The sequence below is a fragment of the Tachypleus tridentatus genome, chromosome 1 (genome assembly GCF_004210375.1).
Source record: "Tachypleus tridentatus isolate NWPU-2018 chromosome 1, ASM421037v1, whole genome shotgun sequence".
NCBI classification, from domain to species: Eukaryota; Metazoa; Arthropoda; class Merostomata; order Xiphosura; family Limulidae; genus Tachypleus; species Tachypleus tridentatus.
In genome coordinates, this window is record NC_134825.1 from 59,623,274 (window position 1) to 59,645,047 (window position 21,774).

The following is a 21,774-nucleotide window of genomic DNA, read 5'->3' on the forward strand; positions in this document are numbered from 1 at the left end:
CTGTATATTACTAATATACTGCTAAAGAGCATAATTAACTTTATTAACTAACTATTAGCTTATATTGAGTGATGGGATAGATTTCAATGGCTAAATAATGATAAAACAAACTTCTTAAGATATGAATTAACTTATTATGTACGATTAACCAGATTTAAATACTTTAAGATCGGTTTACAGCCAGAAAATTGGCTACCTTTTCCAATAATCACTGTTCATACACTACTCATCAGTACACAAACCACACAAAATTAAAAGTAAATTACTGCATTTTAGACTAGGCAAAAAAAATGTATGTATAATTATACATGTAAAATATTCTTTGATACAACGATACATTTTATAAAGATCAATACTTAAAAACAATCCCGTGTCCATACTGATAAGTTTTATTTCGAATTAAATTAACTGCACGAATATTCTTCAATAAAGCCTCTTACTGTAATGCTAAGGCTTCAAACATTTTTATATTGTTGCTTATTGTATGCTTGTGATAACGAGAACACTGGATAATAGGAGCGTCGTCATTTTGTTTGTTTGCTTTGTTTTTCGATTTCGCGCAAAGCTAAACAAGGGCTGTCTGCGCTAGCCGTCCCTAATTTAGCAGTGTAAGACAAGAGGGAAGACAGCTAGTCATCACCACCCACCGCCAACTGTAGGGCTACTCTTTTATGAACGAATAGTGGAATTGTCCATCACACATAACGCCCCCATGGCTGAAACTGATAAACACTAAAATCTTACAACATATCTAACAAAAAAAAAAAAAAAAAACGAGTCGGATTGGGATACGGTACAGTTGTTCGAGAAACCTAAAATTCACATTTTTTGCTTGTGCCCGACAAATATGAAATTTCATTGCTAACCATTTCTTGTTTTTCCTTTAAACAGTCGCCCCTAGTGGCACAGCAGTATAATTTCGAACTTAAACACTAGAAACCGGGTTTCCCTACCTGTGGTAGTCAGAGCGCTAATAGCCCATTAGTGCTTATCTTCAAACAAAGAAACAAACTTCATACAGTCTTTCGATTTGTTTGTTTGTCTTAGAGCAAAGCCATATTAGGCTCTCTACAGTGTCCACCGAGAGCAATCGAACCCCGGATGTTAGTGTTGTAACTCCGTAAACTTACTGCTGAACTACCATGGTGCCGGTTTTTACGAGCTTCCAGATATCATTGGTGTCCATTCGTTAGTTACACAATTAAAAACGTATTAGACCCTCCCCCCCCCAAAGCTTTACTATCTTAAGTAATTTCCTACAAATTATTACAGTCTTTAGAAAGTCAATACAATTCAAATCACATTTTGTTGTAACTTAGGCCTTGTTTTATCAAATCTTTCGGCTTCCACCAGTAAATCTGACATAACGCGAACAGTAAACACGCAGTAAACAATGATCTCAATGACCATTTTATGAGGGTCACGATAGATCCTTTTAATAACGACGAAAGCGCATGCTCTGATCTGTATCTGATAGTAAGTTACAGTTTTAAGACCAAATACTGCAAATACAACACTTTTCTTCTGTCTAAATACCTTATTACTTCTTCTCTTATTTTTTATGCCTATTTTCGTTCAGTTTCACTGTAGAAAAAACAGAAGAAATATTAATTTTTCCTCGTTCTCTGTAACACATTACGTACACAATTCAAGAAATCCTAGTAAAATTTTAAATTGTGGGAAATACTGACTATTAGTTTTATAAATAAAAAATAACGATATTGTTTACAAAAATAAACCAAAATGATGTTAAATGGTGTTGAAGCGAAAGAATATTTTCATTGTCTTCAGAGGTTAATTGTTTGTATTATTAAAAACAAATACAAATAGTACTCATATCGGCCCGTCATGGCCAGGTGGGTTAAGGAGTTCGACTCGTAACCTGAGGGTCGCGGGTTCGAATCCCTGTCACACCAAACATGCTCGCCATTAAAGCCGTGAGGGCGTTATAATGTTCGGTCAATCCCACTATTCGTTAGTAAAAGAGTAGCCCAAGAGTTGGCGGTGAGTGGTAATGACTAGCTGCCTGCCCTCTAGTCTTACACTACTAAATTAGGGAAGGCTAGCGCAGATAGCCCTCGTGTAGCTTTGCGCGAAATTCAAAAACAAAGTACTCATATCTTAATGATTCAGGAGCAAAAGTCATAATTTGAAGGGAATGACTATACATTTTATCTATGACGCTGAGCATGACGGCTAGCGAGGTAGGCCTTTGATTTTAAAAATTCAAAGTTCACAGCCCGTTGACACAAAAACGCACTTATCTCTTTTGTGTTGTGGGTACACTGTATGAGTCAAGAAAGCCCTAAAGTTGGCGGTGGGTGCTCTCTAGTTTATCAGTTTAAAGTTAGAAACGGCTTTGCGCAAATAAGAGAGCATATAAAATCCCATATTTACTCAATTAAAAGTAGTCCAAACGTTGGCGGTGGGTGCTCTTGACCTATCCATTAGTCTCAAAGTTAGATAAGGTTATGCGCAGATATGTATGTATGTATATTTTTGAGCTAAAATTTTGAAACAAAGAGGCAAGTTTGTATCCGTGACTTTAATTCAATAAAAATATAATATTCAAATGATCCTGAATTGTGTGTTTTTTAAGGGCTCAACATTGAAAATGCTTTTCAAAAACTTTCTGAATTACTGAGAAGTGAGCACAGTGAAACTAAAGGCAAAATAGTTATTTTTTAAACTTCAATAAACCAAACTTCTGGTGAATGGTTACTAATACACTTAATTCGTCTGTCCATCCCAACTTTTTGACATCAAATTAAATGTATTCCGTTAACAAAACTTCTTTAATCAATTTCATTGGAAATTGAGTTCCAATTAGACAAAAAAAAAAAAGGTTGTTTATTTTAAATTTCGCGCAAAGTTACACGAGAGGTATCTATATTAACCATCCCAAATTTAGCAGTGTAAGACTATAGGGAAGGCAGCTAGTCATTACCTCCCACCGCCAAATCTTGGGTCACTCTTTCACTAACGAAAAGTGGGGTTGACCATCACATAACGCCTACACGGCTGAAAGGAGAGCATGTTTGGTGTGATTCTCAAATTACGGCCTACTTGGACTTTGAAAAACGTCTGAACAACGTTCTTGGTATTGGGAGTTTCTCGGTTTTTTTAAATAGTAACTTTAGTTGTTTTCATAGCTCAGTGTGTTAAGCATGATGAATTTGTTCAGTTTTCGTGAGTCGAATATTTCATTTTTACATAAACTATTACACATAATGCATAAGCAGCAAAATAACGTTGTTTATAGAACAGTTATATGTGTATGATAGTTAATAACACAATATATTAACTGTACAAAATCCAAGGCTACTCACACTCCAAGTTCATTTCCATTCCAACAATTCGCTTCTCTTTGTACTGCTAAGGTTTCGTCGCTACATATATTGTCCGCTAAATTAGCGTAAAAGCCCTTGGGATTCCATAAGTTTCTTCACGAAATTTTGAAGTTGTGAATGCCAAGTGGAAACTACAGATCGTGAAGTTATGATTCGTCCATTCGTTTCTTGTTCAGAGTCCGTTACTTCTGACGACGATCTCGTTGACCGTTTTGGATGACCACAAGCATTCTTAACCTAAAATAAACAACAAATACCAGTAACGATCACAAAATACAAAAGTTCTAACATACATGAAAATTTTCACTGAATAACAAGTTCAAACCTCACTCTTAATTAGTAGAAAATATATAAAGTAACATTACATGTCTAAACCTGTTCTTCCTAAAATGTTTTTTTATTGTTAGTGAGTGGTACTACCTTCATACATGTATATATATATATATACACATCAAACTACAATTTTATCTTATATAGAAATAAGTTTGTAATAAAATTTGATGAGATACATTTTTGTAGCAAAAATGTTTTCGAAAGTTTACAAATATATAATTTCAGTAATAATCTAAATCTAATTTAATGAGTTTCACACACACAAAAAATAATTCAAAAAGGGCAATACCCACTTAACATCTCACTCTGACTCATAAACCCTTTAGTCACTAACACGAGTGCATTGTATACTCACATCTTTTGTATTATATTACACTTTCTTATTGATGTGGACGCATATTAAAACATCACTTAGAAGTAATTAATTAAAAATCAACCAGTGGGTTGTTTTGTATACACACCACAAACTATTACTTAAAACGACCAAGATACAAATCATGTTGACCACATAGTCTCGGTAATACAAATATTTAATATTTTATTACTATTTGACACATTAGGCATATTTAGGTAATGTCTCTTGTGGTAAAACACAAAATGAAAGAATGATACAGGATATCATGTTTAGTATCTAACACATTTTGCTCTTTACGAAGGTGGTTTATTCACCGAAAACCATTTCAGGCAAAATTAAAAGTCATTCTCCTCTTCTGGATGCCAATAAAAAAAAAACTACTATTTCTCTCTCTTTGTCTGTAGAATGGATTTTGTTTTTACTTTAATGTTAATCACTAGCCTTATTCTTTGATTTTTTTTTTACTAAAAGTTACGTTTATCAAATAAAATCACAAAAATTGATAAATGTTTCTTTTTCTAGTTTGCCAACACAAAACGTATTGTGACATTGTGTACACTTATTACAGATACATTACTTAATTAAAACAAAGAGAAATAAAACATATCAGCCATGTACGTGGCCCGGTATGGTCAGGTGGATTAAAGCGTTCGACTCGCAATCCGAGGGCCGCGGGTTCGAATCCCCGTCGCACCAAACATGCTCGCCCTTTCAGCAGTGGGGGTTTTATAATGTAACGGTTAATTCCACTATTCGTTGGTAACAGAGCAGCTCAAGAGTTGGCGGTGGGTGATGATGACTAGTTGCCTTCCCGCTAGTCTTACACTGCTAAAGTAGGGACAGTTAGCGCAGATAGCCCTCGTGTAGCTTTGGATGAAATTCGTAACAAACCAAAAGTCATGTACGTTTGCTTCGTATCTTGGTTAAGGATGGAACTACCTACTTTACTCTGAGGGTTTGCTGATTTGCTTAAATTCGTAAGACAATAAGTGTATGGACAGTAAAAGAAATAAATGAAAACAAAAAAACGTGTAACCAAAGTTGTTTGCCATTACAAGCAAACAGTGATATGTAACTGAGTGGACAGTGGTTAGGTGCTCATTTACACTAGATATGGCTTCTGACTAATTTGTAACTCAGTGAGTTATAACTGAACAATTCAGTAACAGGAGATACAAGTAAAGAGTTACTGGAACAATTATGTATTCATCTGAACTCATCAGAAGAGAAAACTTAAGACTGAAGAAGACGCACGAATCTATTGAAACTAATTTCTCTGTCAAACTTCTGACAAGTTTTTTTTTTCGTTTACTGTGGTTTTTCACTAATTATTATACACAACACTGTGTTCTTTTCATTGTTATTATTATTATTGTAAACTACTCTGTGCTCTTCTGACCTCACAGCTGTTATACAGAGGTGGATTGCTTGTCCTTCAGCTTCTTGATTTTTATTGAAAAGGAACAAAAATGTGAAAGATAAGTAACTCTTAACTCCGAAGTAAGATTTGTTATAACGTTATCAACAGCTGAACATAGTTCCCTTCGAACAGCGAAGAAACTGACAACAATGATATTGTGGTGTTCTCAAGTTCATTGGCTTTCCTTGTAGTAAATGAATAATTACTACAGTATAGCGAAAAACTTAGCAATTAGTATATTGTGAAACACAAATCTGTATGATTTTAGTCTCAATTGCGTTTGAAGTAAATAAAGACACGGGGCACAAGTTTAACGCAGTAAAACAATATTTACTTAAAAAAGACAAAGAAACTCGAAATGAAAAGACATCTTTACTAGGGAGAGTTCTGTAACCTAAGTTTTTACACTATTTTAAATTTTTGTATTTTAAGTTGATCTAATTAAGGTGTTAGAGACTGAGAGGACATGGTATTATATGCTATGAACAACAATTGCATTCTTCTCAGGGTGAAAGCACTCACTACCCACGTAACTGGGGTTCATTCTCACTGCAAAATAAGGAATGTTGTATCCTTGAGGCATCACCTGATATACTACTAAGAAAGATAAATGTGTATTCGTATACAGTATGTTCCATTTTAGAAAAATATTTCTCATACAATCGTGCATGTGACACCCTAATTTGATGTCATTAGGTAACAAATAGGATTAATGGTTCCCTTGACCAATATTATACATTAAAATATGTGATATGGCTAAATACCACAATGTCTTTGGTAGTTATTTAGATCAAACAATAATGATTCCATATTAAAAGAGTATTATCGATTACGTTTTATGCTTGTGCAAAGATTGCAATGTAAACATGATAAAACTAATGGGAAACGTTTGGCTATCAAACATCATGAACCAGTCTTATTATATATATTTACAAGTCACAGCCAGCAACTTCAAAACTGATCGACTTATAGAAGTTAATCATCCAGTGTCTAAAGAAAAAAAAAATTAACACAGTTGTCATAGAAAACTTTGATTGCCTTTATTATCGGTTTTATTAGAAATGTATATAAAATCAACTAATGATCAATGGTTAGCCTAATTAGAGAAGGCATTACAAATTCAATAAGAACATCAAATATTAATGAGCTATGACTTACCAGAAACAAGTGAGAAAATTTGAAAATGGTCTAAGTTAGAATATAAAAAAACAAGTTAACTTGAGAGTTTTAGTTGTCTTACTTGTGGTTTTTTTTGTTTTTGTGTATTTTAGAATGTCGCTTATAGTCCTGGTATGTTTGTTTGTAATTAAGCACAAAGCGACACAATGTGCTATCTGTGCTCTCCCAACTATGGGTATCGAAACCCATATTATTGCGTTGTAAGTCCACAGACTGGGAGGCCGCGTATAGTAATATAAGAACTACCTGGAATATTTGCGTTTGAAAAGATACACGAGTCGGAAGGAAGCCAGTCAACAACTCGCTTGTCTAGCCGAATAGGGAGATTTGACCGTAACTGTCTTATGACACACTCACAGTCCCAAAGTCGAAATACTTTTTTTTTTGTAGCAAGGGATCACAAACCATGAATCCCCGGATTCGTAGTCCTGTCATGCTGACCACTAAGTCACGCTTGACCCAACCCTAGTAGAAACCCAGAAAATAATATAATCTATCTACGTTGTGTAACTTGTACAAATTTACAGTTATAAGATTTCTCCCAGTTCAGTATGGTTAACATGCCGAACTGTGGGCCTGATATCCCTGATTGACGCCCTATTTGAAAAACAAAAAGAAACGCACTACCTACTTTGGTTCTGTTGCGCGTTATAAGAGTAACGTTCAAACTTCATTAACCAGTTAGTTGCCCACGAGTTGACAGTGAACGGTGTTTCTAGTTGCCTTCCCTCTAGTTCTATCAGCTTAGAATTGGAGACATTTAACGTAGATAGTCTTTCATTTATTTCACGTGAAATCTACAAACAACATCAGATGAAATAATGAATAAAAGTTATATAATAAAGTAACTTGAGGCTAGTAAAGTCAGCATCAGGTCAAACTGATCTAGGTTAACTCCATAACTACTCCTGCTTTAGCCACAAACGATAAATTAGTGGTTCGAGATCACGAGAATTTGGCTCAATCTCATAGGATCCCATTATGGTAGCATGCCAACATACAAGTATATCGTTCACTGTAGGTATTGAAATACATGCCAAATGTGCGTGGACTAATTTCGTTATTACATTCTGATACTTGCTTAACACTCGCTCCTTTTCGAATTATTCACGACATACGTGTGCATAATTCAAAGGAAACAACAAAGCATATACATACCGAGTATCCGAAAATTATCTGTAACACTTGTACATGTTTGGGTGAGCACACGGAAACAAGATAACTTAGTAATATCGATGTATAACTAACATATATGAGTGTTTGGCGTGTAGTCGCAACTTGGGTCATCAATCGTTAAATAGAATTAGAACACCTACTGTACGAAATGAACCATATAATTCAGAGAATATTGCAGTAGTTTGTTGATTTCTTCTTGAAACACACGTAAAGCTACACAGACGCTATATACTATTATCGTCTCTAATTATGAACTGATAAACTAGGTGGAAGGCGCTTCGTCAAAAGCACTCACCGCAAAATGTTTGGTTACACTAAACGAATTGTAGGATTTGACCGTCACTCTTACAACATACCCGCAGTTCAAAGAGCAGTGTTATTTTAATGCAATGGGATGCAAACTATTGACCTTCAAATTTACAGTGTCTGACAGAATGAAACCATAGGCCATGATCAGCTCCGGATGTAGAATGAAGCATGTATGTATATATTTCATACACGTACAAATACTATGGTGCTAGAGATCATAAATGCAATGTGAAAGTAGAAGATAAAGTTATCGAGGCTTCAGATAAAAAGTTTAAAATCAATAACAAGGTTTGATGAAAAACCGATAAAAAATAAATAAACACTATTTTTTTCTTGTTGATAACAAAAACATTTCTTATAGTAATCCAAATAGTAAATAACATTTTATTTTGTTTTGGTGTCGTCTAATTAGAGAAGCAACTCGGAACACACACATATCTCAAGACTAGATAAAAAGCGAAAATCTGACCTAAGTGCAAGACAGGCATAAAATAAATTACGTTATACATTTACAGTTGAAACTTCAAGTTGCTTTGAAGAACCAGAGAACCACCTACTATTGTCACTATTAAATCTTACTTTTCTAATATATAACATACTGAGATTACTTTACAGTCTGCAAATATGCATTCTAAGTAACTTGTGTTTTTCTGCGTATACATTATATATGTATAGTGTGTAACTAACTGCCTGTTTGTATTTATTTGGACATTTTCTACTGGCATTATTTTAAAATGACCCTTACATGACTTTCCAGTACTCACTCTTAGGAATGCCATATGTCCATTACTGCCAACAGGGAATCATCTGTAACTTAAACAAATACAGCAGTAACTGATAATAAACCACACAAACAAATACAGCAGTAACTGATAATAAACCACACAAAAAACAAGGATAATCGCTTCACAATGGCACCACCCCCTCCGACCCAGCAGGTAATGATCAAAGCTATAACGTTATATTTACCAATTTACCACACCTCTGGAATTCAGTACACACCTCGTGCTGGCACTGTCCAGGGAAAATACAAAAGGTTGGAAAACTTTGTCACGCTGTAGGAGGTCTCCTTATAGCAGTAATTCCTTTCTTTTTTCATTCGTCGTCAAACTGCAGCTAAATTCACTTCAGTATTTGTTTGTCTGTTTGTTTGTGTAGTGAGGTTTCATTCTTTATTTTAATGCTCAAAAACAGAATTCTCTTTTTAACCTTCTTAGCAATAGAAGTAAGATCCATTGTATTCCTAACTATTGAACCTCATGACTATATTCTAATTCAAAAAAATTACAAATTGTTTGTATTAACATAGCGTGAAAATATCTTCTGTTTGCTTTATCATATTTATAAGCAAAGAAAAAAGTAGTATATTTCTAAAACTACGAAACACGTGAATCTAGTTTCATTCCAAAACCTGAAGTTGTACAATTTCCAATTGTTCCATTTGCTTGTTCTGTTTCGAATTTCGCGCAAAGCTACTCGAGGGCTATCTGCGCTAGCCGTCCCTAATTTAGCAGTGTAAAACTAGAAGGAAGACAGCTAGTCATCACCACCCACCGCCAACTCTTAGGCTACTCTTTACCAACGAATAGTGGGATTGACCAAAACATTATATCGTCCCCACGGCTGAAAGGACGAGCATATTTGGTGCGACCGGGATTCGATCCCGCGACCCTCGGATTACGAGTTGAACGCCTTAACACACTTGGCCATGCCGGGCCCTGTTCCATTTGCAAAAATATTCGACAGATTTAAAAATCTACATGACAACTAATATGATTCATTGACTAACAGTTTCAATTCAGAGTAATATTATCTACAATCTACTTTATTTATTATTCTATACATTTTCGTAATTTATTTCCCTTACATATACTTTAAGGCTTTAAATGCAAATTTAAAACATTTTATCTTTTATTTTAAAATGTATTTGATTTTAAAATGCAGAGCTTGGTGATTTTTACAGCTCCCTTGTTTAATAAAACATTTTGTAAATCGTTTATATTTCCGTAACTATAAATATATGGGACAAACATAACTTCATGAATGTGACAGAATAAAACAAGTAAATCTCTTCTTTGAAAATTGTAGAGACTGAATTTTATTCATAAAAAATTAAAATACTATCTGTTAAAAAGTGGTCTAAACCACATTTATTTATCTTATTTTTTCATAGTGCAGTGAGAAATGAAAACAGGCACCAAATGTGAGTTTTACACTCAAAATCACCTTGACTGGCAAATGTTTGTCACTTTTGTACATGAAGTTTGCAGAAAAAGTTATGCATTTGACCTCTCATTTAAAATCAAGTATTAAATTGATACAAACAATTTATCCATTGCGTTCATTAACGGCTGTGATTGTTTTCCACAAATTGATTCTTCCTTTTATCTAATTCGATTTAGAAAAATGAAGTTGGGCTGAGATATTAAAAACAGTGAAGTAATGAGAGTTGAGCTACCTATTAAAATCGAGGTTAATTCCTATTATATTCAATACATTTGTTTCCAGAGTGAAGACAAGGCTAATGTGAAGGGTATGGCTGATGCCAATCATTCAAGTAAAACTATGTTTCTTACTTTGGGTCCTGAGAAACCCATATTTTGTGACTTTTAGTAAAGCGAAGACTGAAGCCAGTGGTTTTCAACAAAGTGATTACTTTGGTAAATCACAATAACGAACTAAAGATTGGTGTTTGGTACAGGTGAGACGACAGACAATGCAGAGTAAATTTAAGACCATTGTAGACAACATTCAGACAACTGAATACTGTGATACATAAGTGGCGATGACGAATTCAATAGCAGTTGATTCATAGTCATTGGCAGTTGATTTGTATACAATAAAAATGAGTACAATTAATAAAGTAATATTAATACAAGAGAAAATTAAAATAATGAATGTGCGTGTTTTCTTATAGCAAAGTCACACCAGACTATTTGCTGTGTCCACCGAGGGGAATCGAACCCCTGATTTTAGCATTGTAAATCCAAAGACTTACCGCTGTCTCCGCGAAGGACAGTAATGAATGTGAACCTACAAAACACAGTAGGGCAGTACTTAAAAAGCGGGTTTAAAACTTATTTAAAATATTTTTTCCGGAATTGTAACCCAGTTTATTTGTAGATTTTGACCATGTCTTCGATGTATTAGTAACTTACATGCATTTTTTCAAAACGTAGAAAGACTGTGAAAACAAAAGAGTTCTAGATGTCACGTGATGTAACGAAATATAAAATATTCCGTTTGTTAGTTTTGAATTTTCACGCAAAGGTACACGAGGGTTATCTACGCTAGCCGTCCCTAATTTCGCAGTGTAAGACTAGATGGAAGGCAGCTAGTCATCACCACCCACCGCCAACTCTTAGGCTACTCTTTTACCAACGAATAGTGGGATTGACTGTCACATTATAACGCCCCCACGGCTGAAAGGGTGAGCATGTTTGGTAAGATGGGGATTCGAACCCGCGACCCTCATATTACGAATCGAGTGCCTTAACCACCTGGCCATGCCGAGCCAAAAGATACTGAGGACATGATTTTTACAGAAGAAAACCACTTGAAAAGGTGAATCCAAAAGCACTGTGGTTGTTTATACATTAATTTGGTGGTATGTAGTAGTATGTTAAATCATATTCTTGTCAACTTGCTGCAAACATGCGAGTTTTAGGGATGAGATAACAAACAAACAAATTACATACAACTTCAAACTGTAGACTCAGACTTTAGAACACATAACTTCTCTGACATGTTGTGTCTACTCCAATGGAAAAAAGTAACAACAAAAGGTCTCAGAAGTCGATACAAAGCTATTGAAAGAGAATGCTTTCCGTAACTGACTGACAGAAATGAAATACATTTAATTAATTTAAAATATCCAACATATACGCAAACACATGTTGCTAAGAGCCTGTGTTTGACAGTTTCTATGTGAACATGTCAAAATCCTTGGCCGATGACAACCGATTCCTGGAGACTTATTACTTATGTCAAAACATGATGAAGCGCAACGTATTTCTTTCATAGCTTCTTCCAAACCCCCAGAGGAGTTTAATCATTTGTTGAGAAAATTTCACGAATTTAATTGATTCTAAAATGTTATTAGTAACATCGTGCCCAATAGCGCGTGCTACATTTGACAGATATTCAACAGACATTTCTATCTTGAAAATAGGGAATAAAAAGGAAGAAACCTACACTACCTGATAGAGGTTTAAAAAAACGTAAGCAAAAATAAAAAGTTCTCAATAACCTTCGATATTATAGATGAATGACGTTTAACTTTAAAACTTATGATCTTGTGAAAATTAACCACCAAGTTTTATCCCTTTAAATTATAATGGTTTTTCACTTATTTGAATTACATCCGTATAAATAGTTTTTTGCAAACTACTTAGCTTATAAAAGACGTTCGATTGAACGAATAGAATTATTTCATGTTATCGCGGTTATTATTAAAAATAAATATAACACGTAAAAGATATGCGTGGTTACAACAAGGTTGTAATTTGGCAATAATTCTGTGAATATTTTAAATTATACATTTTCTGGATACGAGCAAATTGTGTTGAGTTTTAGTAGTAGGTAATATCAAACTACTTTGTTCTTTATTTCTAGTTTTTCCAGTGAGCCATTTGAAGGTATTTATGGGAATGATTGAGCTCGTGATACCTTTTGAACATAACTGCATTTTCAAAATCTACAGGGTGACGTAAAAGTCGCGCCCCCATCGGGATTTTGTATAGCAATAAATAAATAAGTACAAACTTTTTAGTTGTTTTTATTGACATTCACCATGAGGCACGACTTCTGCACCACCCTGTATAACATAATGTCGATTCTAAAAAACTCGTAGAACAAATCAATGACATTAACACCAGAAATGCGGTTATTGTTTTAGTTTAATCGGTTCAATACAGATTATTACCCCTTATTATGACATAAAGTAAACTTTGGTTAGTTACACTGAAAAAAACGACCAAGTTCAATATAAAACCTTAAAAGACTACAGAAACACCATGCTATCTATGTCCTAAAATTAATGTAGTATGGTAGCAATTACTAATATGAAACTTCAATAAAATGATTACACACTAACATACAGCCTCAATTTTATGATCACACTTAAATACTTCCAGATAAGAGTAGTTTATGAGTTGATGTAAAGGGTATACTATTCAAAAATTTCTATTTATTGTGTTTGATAATATTTTCCTAATCAATTGTAAAAAAATCACAAAAACAACAACTGGTTTGCTTAATTTAGCTGTCTCTAGCCAAACTGATATTTTTACTTTAGAAGAAATGTGCGCAAGACTTAATCATATAACCGAAAACAGAATAATATGTTCATTGTTCCAAGAGTAGTTGTTTCCCGTTTCATAAAAAAAAAAAAATCCTTATGTGACAAAAATAAAAATGAAAACTATTTTCGAAATGTGCGTAGCCGAATTATGTAAGCTATGTTATAAAACCAGCACAACTTTTACGAAGTTTAAATTCGCAATAATGAAAAAGTATAGCTTTGAGCAATTTTGTATGGCATAACATTTCGTTTTTGGCCATTCCGAACTTGCCAAGCCTTTATATTGAGTATAGGTGACTGAAAATTTAAAACATTTTGGTTGATAATAATCGATAAAGCGCTATCTGTTGAAGTACACGATCATTACTAATCTGAGGCTTCTAAAACCTCACCTGATACCAACCACCTCTATCACGAGTTAACCCACCCACGTTACGCCTTAGTCTTCACGTATTGCTTTATGCAATATAACCCAAGAGAATATTTTTCTGCTATTCCAGACGAAGCTAACAGGTCACGTACTAGCATCAGGGTTGTACACTAGAGGGCGTTGCATCATCGTAGAAATAGCTCTAAGGATAGCAGGTTTTTCATTCCAAATTATTGAATTCGGTGAAATGTGCCTTATATATTTATATAATACTCAATATTTGTCTGTCATGAAAGTGCGTATGCACCTTATTACTTAAATGCGCATGCACACACACTTTATTACAAAGGTTTGAAACAAAAAACGGATATAAATATGTTTTAGCAGACGTTTTGTACAACAACATGTTAAAAGCTTAATTTTTTTAGTAAGGTCTAACGTCAGGCCACTGAATAACACTACAAAGTTATTTATTGCTAGTATTAAGTACTGCAAAGTTTAGCCCTAACTAAACTAAAGCAAAACCCGTACACAAGCTATAGTGTTGATTTCTCTTTATCGGATATTGTATAGGCCATACTTATTAAAGACTTAACTAATATTAAACCTAAGTGGACTTAAAGATTTCGGTGACTATGATTAGCTTTTCTTTTTTGCATTATTTTAGAAATCCTGTATTTACTGAGTAAACTACCGATATAATGTCGCACCGATTTACAATTACTAAAAAACACGTTCATGCGTAACTTATTTTTTTATGTCATTTTCCACTTTCTAAAATACGTTTTTAAGACTAAAGTTGGCCTGGCATAGCCAGGTGGTTAAGGCGCTCGACTCGTAATCTAAGGGTCGCGAATTCGAATATCCATCCCACAAAACATGATCGCCCTTTCAGTCGTGGGGGCGTTATAATGTGACGATCAATCCCACCATTCGTTAGTAAAAGAGTAGCCCAAGAGTTGGCGGTGGGTAATGATGACTAGCTACCTTCCCTCTAGTCTTACACTGCTAAATTAGGAACGACTACCGCAGATAACCCTCGTGTAGCTTTGCATGTGTAGCTAAAATTCAAAACAAAACAAACCAAGACTAAAACTTTATAATCAAAGTTAAATAAACAGACCATTTTTCTTCGTAAATCGACTAACCTTCTTTGGACCTGTTTACACTAAAAATGTTTAATACGTTATCTACAGTAATGCGTTCGTAAAAATGCGCTTCAGGTATATAAATTTATCTTGATAGTTTGACCATATTCATTCCGTTGTGTTAAAAACATCTTATATAAACATTCGTATTTCGCGGACGGTAAAAAAAAAAATAAAGATGAATACAATTTTACAACAGAAAGAAGAAATTCAAATAATTAAACACAAAAACTAATCAAACGTTTTTGATTACTCGCGTTATTTCATTCAAAAGAGTCAAACTTTTTGCAACTTCATAAAATACTTTGCTATGGAAAACGAAATATAGAGAGCAGGCAGTGAGTTGAAATATTAAATTATGTAAATAGGCTGCAAGTTATAGTTATACACAGTACCGTATTGTATTATAATTATCAATGGCCTCACAGAATGTAATATTCGATCGTTTCTACTGATGCGAGCAAAATCGTTTCATTACGTTTATCCAACTTTATTAAACACATGAAGAGAATAAAAATATGTCGATATACATTAATACGCTACAACATATTAGTTTGGTCCCTTTCAAGAGCATATATTCTTAGAGATTGAGCAAGCAATATGATGGTTAATGCGTAGCGGTTCTCCAGTATCTAATATCCCTGAAACTTCACACAAGGATATAATTACACTGGGTTTAGTTGAAATCACCAACCGACTACATGAACCATTATAAACGTTGTTACGCTTGTCTTTCTAGCGGATGAGTTAAGCAATTCTGATGGAATGTAAAGCGCTCGTTCCCTAAACACCATGTGTTAAGGAGAGAGCTCCAGTGGTGATGATAACTGGTGCAAAAAATGAAATAAAATCAAATTTTATATTTTTAGGACAAAACTAAAAATCAAAGAAAAACTAAAACCAGCACCTGACAGTAACCACAGTAGGCAAGTATTCCAAGTGAAAAAATAATCTTTTATTGATGGCACCTTATTAGAGGTTGTCAGTTCACAAATATGATATTTTGACCAACACTAAAATAAAAGGAAATATAATAATGTTGAAAGAATACAATATCCAACCTACTGATGTCCTAAAGTGAACGATAAACTGTGTACATATCGTTCCACAAAAATGAAATAATGGAGTACTGTCCGTGAGGATGGTATAAGTTAAAACACAGTAACGAAGGATAAGCTAAAATATGAACGAGATGTGCCATGTGGTAAGACAGCAGAATTTCACGAATAGTAAAATAAATTAAAGAAACAAGAAATACAAATAGTCAAACAAAAAACAAACAAACATTTGAAATCACTCGTGCTATAACATTCAAAAAAGGTCTAATGAACGTTGTTAAACACCCGTTTATGATCAAAAAACTAATCCGCCAAGCACAAGACGTCTACATTTCACTGCTACGCCAAAACAAGCAACCGTGGATGCTGTAAAAAGATTTTGTTTGTTTGTTTGTTTTAATTTCGCGCAAAGCTACACGAAAGCCATCTGCGCTAGCCGTCCCTAATTGAGCAGTGCAAGACTAGAGAGAAGGCAGCTAGTCATCACCACCCACCACCACCTCTTTGGCTACTCTTTTACCAACGAATAGTGGGATTGACCTCACATTAAAACGCCCCCACGGCTGAAAGGGCGAGCATGTTTGGCGCAACGGGGATTCGAACCCGCGACCCTCGTATTACGAGTCGAGTGTCTTAACCACCTGGCCATCCCGTGCCTACTGTAAATAAAATAAAAAAGAAAGAATGATCAAGCAAGCAACCAATCAGTGATAAAGTAAGAACACGCCCTTAGCAACTAACAACGAATTATTTAACATTCCAAATCCGATACAACATCCATGAAAGCTTGCAACTATAAACCTCGAGATATTCAAGTCAATCAAGCAAAAAAAAGGACGATGACTGCTGAGACAAGACTCGCAGACCCCCTTCTTCCTTCCCCCGTTCCTGTGGCCATCTGCTACCGTACAGGTGTCCCCCTCACGTCGAGATCATGTTATTAAACTTCACATTCCACAGGCGCTATCGACACTGATTGACCTGGGAATTTCTTTCTGATCCCTATACCCCCCCCCCTCTTAGCTTCTGAAAGACTTAAAAGTTGTTTCTTCGTAAACAAAAATATATCGGAGCATAAGATACATATATTTGTGGCAAACAATTTATAAGCAATTTAGAAACTTCTTTTTTTGAAAACCATAATTAAAAGAAAGATGTGTCATAGTTTTAATAAAAGTTTAGAATTATACACAGACATTACGTGTATATAAATAAATGATTGAATAAAAGGTAGCCTAACAACTAACATTCAAAAGTCATTTCGACTAAACGTTGATAAGACAAACATTTTTAAGCACAGAATGACAAACACTTCACTTAACAGAATACTGATCACAACAAAACTTTTAGTGTTAAGAAATATTTTTCAACATAATCGTTGTGAGATCTTGATTATTACCCACATAGTAATCAACATACACAGCTACTAAATTTGTAGATAAAACGCCGAAAATGCGACTTTCAACGATTTTCTCTTTAGTTTGTTAAAATTTACCCAAAGCTACACGAGGGTTACTCTAATTTTGAATTGACAGACTAGAGGTAAGGCAGTTAATAAATATTACCCACCGTCAACTTTTGGGCTACTCTTGTCAAACAATATAATTGGTTTTGTTCGTCACTCGTATAATACATCAATCGTCCTCAAAGTTCAAAACACGATTTTTATTTTTAACGATACCAGAACACAAACCACGAAAGCTCAGAACCGCAGTCCGACACGCGAACAACTAGAGCCGAGCTCGACTGGAATTTCGACGAGATAGATAGCATGCAACATCTACAACAAACCCTTATCTAAGTGCTTTCAAAATAACAATTGGCAGAATTTTCTTTTTTCGTAAATAACAAAATATGATAAGTTTCCATCATTTATATTTATTATTTTAAATGAATTAAACACGTATCCTGGTTTACTTCTTTATCACTTTTTATAGCTGCAAACTCTTAAGTTCATTTCCACTTCATTTTGTAATTTTCATCACTAGCGATCTTTGATAAAATTACCGTTTCTTCTTTGTTGTTGGTTAATACATTATATCATTACCACCAGCCTTACTAAGAGCCTTGAGCCCTCGTGATTATCTATCGGCAATTTATGGCTGTCTTACCGACGAGTTCTATTCGTAAATTTTCCATATTTCGAGAAAAATATGATAAAAGTAAAAGCAGTGTGTTCAAACTGTGTTCAGGAAAGATCGTGTTTTAAACCAGTAACACATCTGTACTTCCATTGCTGAGGTTGCAATATGTAGCTGAATCATAAGAAACAAAACCATCGTTAATACTTACAAATAATAATGCTTTAGTTTGTTTTTCAAACTTTTTTTTCATGAAATGTAAGGCAAAACGTAAAATGTTATCTCCGAAGACAGTATTTTTTAATGTTTTGTAATTGCTCAAAATATTTTCTGGGTAGGGCTTCGACCCTTCTGGGCCCCTTGAAAAACTCTGCTTCTGCTGGAGGGAAAAGACCACCCTCCTACTTACTATCATTCCCCTGGTGCTACAAACCTTACTGAGATGTATTACATTCTCATTTACTGTTTCCTACCCGTCTTTACTGTTTATAGCAGATCTTTAGGCAACCTCATAACTACTACTTCAGTTCTGAATCCCGGTCTTAAGCCAGTATCATAGCTTCTACCTTACTGATGAATCCATACCTAGAACCAATATCATAACCACAACATTAATTACGAAATCAGACTAGTAATCTCATAATTACTACTTTAGTTATGAAACCAGACCTTCAGGTAATATCATAACTGCTACTCTAGGTATAAAACTGGATGTACGTTGGGGTCGCAGTAGAACTTCGAATTTTGAAGCTGATGAACTGGGTTCGAATCTGTGCGACACTACGTAACATTTCCCGCACTACCAGTCACAGATGCGTTATAACAGTGACAGTTGATCTCTTAACGTGGATTGTAGTATACTACTAATTTTCCTCTTATCCCCAGTTCAAAATTAGATACGGTGGAAAATACTTTTAGTGGTTTTGCCATAAACACCGATTTAATTATAAAACCAAACATGAGTTTATGAGTACTACTTTATTTCTGAAACCAGATCTCGAGCCAATATTACAACCGTGATGTTGCGAGATTTCCAACTTTCTATCGCGCTTCATTGCACCCCTTTCATTTCAACATCTCACTTTTTATACATTAATATCACCAGATTTGTATGTTTTAAATTCTCCAATAGTTTTAGTAACAACTTAATTGTGTTTCTTCCTCACTGTATCAACACTATTCTCACAAGTCCCCAGTAGGCTCAGCGATAAGTCAGTGAACTTGTAGAGCTAAAAACCGGGCTTCAAAATCAGTGGTGGACACAACAAAGATAGCCCATTGTGTAGGTCTGTGCTTAACAACAACCAAACTATCGTCACGACCACTGTTACACTTCTCACCCTTACACACAGTAACATTATATTTTTTTCCTCTTGTGAACGCTTTAAAAATACTAGTTAATACTATTCGTTGTTTCTCAGAGCTTATCCATAAGACGTAAACAAACTAGAAACCACAAGAACAAATTTATTAAATTTAATTATAGCGGTAATGTAATTACTCATAGCGACGTTTAGGGAATCCCCTCTACTTCATTAAATTATATTTAAAATGTCTATCCGTAATAAAGCCTGAAGAAAGACCAATGTGCTCTGAACATAGCTATGATTAAACAAATATAAGACCATTTCTATTTTTGTCTGTTTACACAGCTCTAATACAAGAACAATATTATTATTACCCATAAGTCTAAGCGTAACTCTCAATACAATCTCTGTAGGTTTTGGAGTCGTTTTCAACTCACCATATACAAACTAATATAGTTGTATGAATAATGCACATTACACATAATGTATTGTTTGTTATTATGCAGCGGACTAACTATTTAATGATTATGTTTCAAATATATTTTCTTTTCACTAAGGGTGAAGGACATTTTACCTCTGGTTAAAAGAAAAGAAATCTGTCATATAATTATTATTATAGCAGGTCTTTGTCTCAAAATTTCTCATCTGTTCCAACAATATTATTATGCAATTACTCTGCTGTGTTTAAGCCTGTCCTTTTTTTTTCAAATGGTAATATTTGCTTTCCCTCTACCTAAACAACAACAATAAAGAAACTGTATATGCAAAAACGGCTCGTTTGGGTTGAGAAAATATTTTACATAGAAGAGCGAACAACGTTTCAACCAGCCTTACCTTAAGGTAATGCAAGCAAAACAAACGGTAACATTTGACGAACTAAATTACAAAAAATTACCTAATTTGACAAAATTAACCAATGCTGAATGTTTTAAACATTATTTACCGATTTGATAAATTCAAACTCAGAAAGCATTTTTGAAACAGGTGTGTTTTCTATTCTATTGTACAAAACTTTCTTTTGAATATGTACAAGTAAAGAAATAAAATATATTAGCATAGACGCAGGTAGAAAATATATCATTGTAGTATTTAGTTGTGGTTTCAGATTCACATTCACGTATGTTAAACAAGTCATCAATCGCTAGCTGTTCTTTCTTGACAGCCCCCCCCCCGAGTGACACAGCGGCATGTCTGTGGACTTAAAACGCTATAAACCGGGTTTCGATACCAGTGATGAGCAGAACACAGATAGCCTATTGTGTAGCTCTGTGCTTAACTTCAAACAAACAAACAAAATCACCTTAAGCTCGCCTGTTTTTCAAATAAAGATCGGACCTTGCCAGAACGAAATAAATTTTAATTAGAGAACTTAATGATACATAACGTAACATTAAATTCTTACAAAGAATTGAGAGTTCGCGCAGACTTTATTTCATTGGATTTTCTTCGTAAGTGATTGACTATTACTTAGATCATAATTAGCAAATGGGGTATCTATTTGATGTCATTTAACACAATGCTATACAATAGCCTATCTGTGCTGTGCCTACAACAGGTATCAAAGCCATATTTTTAGAGTTAAGCTTTCAGGATTACTGCCGAGCCACTAGGGGCTGAAGCGAGTTTATTAAAAAACAAGTTAATCACAAATGCTCTTTAGTGAAATATTTCTCTTAGTTTAAACCATGACCATTTGTTGATTTGGTCTTTTGTTACGAAACAATAAAAAAGAAGCAAACATGAAATTGAAACGGTATACTAGTAGGATTACTGTGTAATGCACTCTAAATTATTCAGTTAAATCTGGTAACTTACATGTTTACTATAAACAACTTCACAACTGTAGTTATTTCGGATTTAACTTGGACTGACAAGTGTACCATAACGGTTGCCCTGGTTATATTAATTAGCTGATTAGTGAATACCTTTCATGTGACAATGTTCCTAGTGATAATCTCATTTTACCAATGCTACGATGCTATAAAAGTTATTTCTTTACTTACGTACAGTATATAACTGACATTCCCTTAAACACCCTTTAATTTAATATTAACCAAACAGTTGAGTATGAATGTTTGTTTTGAATTTCACACAAAGCAACAGGAGGGCTATCTGTGCTAGCCTATTGTAAAAAATTGATTGAAAATATTTTAGTCATAACATTCATGAAAATAAAAATACGCAGAATCAACAGGAAAAAACCGAATTAATTAAAAACGCAACCCAGCGACCTGAAGTGCTTTCATCAGGAATAAGTGTCAAAAGTCTTTACCATTTATAAAGGAAAGGTTACTTTCCAAAAGCGCTCGGTGTATTGATGGTAAAACTGGTATACACACAGAGTGATTTTTTTTCCTTCCTTCTTTATAACTTTCTTTGACAAACA

General features: G+C 34.3%; 1 protein-coding gene across 2 annotated transcripts in view; it reads right to left on the reverse strand.

The window, feature by feature from the left end:
• The window catches only part of LOC143249622 (glypican-5-like), a 137,111-nt gene that overhangs the window by 61,101 nt on the left and 54,236 nt on the right, over positions 1–21,774 (reverse strand). For both annotated transcript variants that reach the window (XM_076499787.1, XM_076499798.1), the window contains exon 4: positions 3,330–3,587. In XM_076499787.1, the coding sequence (XP_076355902.1) occupies positions 3,411–3,587 (177 nt within the window). In that variant the 3' untranslated portion in view covers positions 3,330–3,410. The remainder of the gene's footprint in view (positions 1–3,329; positions 3,588–21,774) is intronic.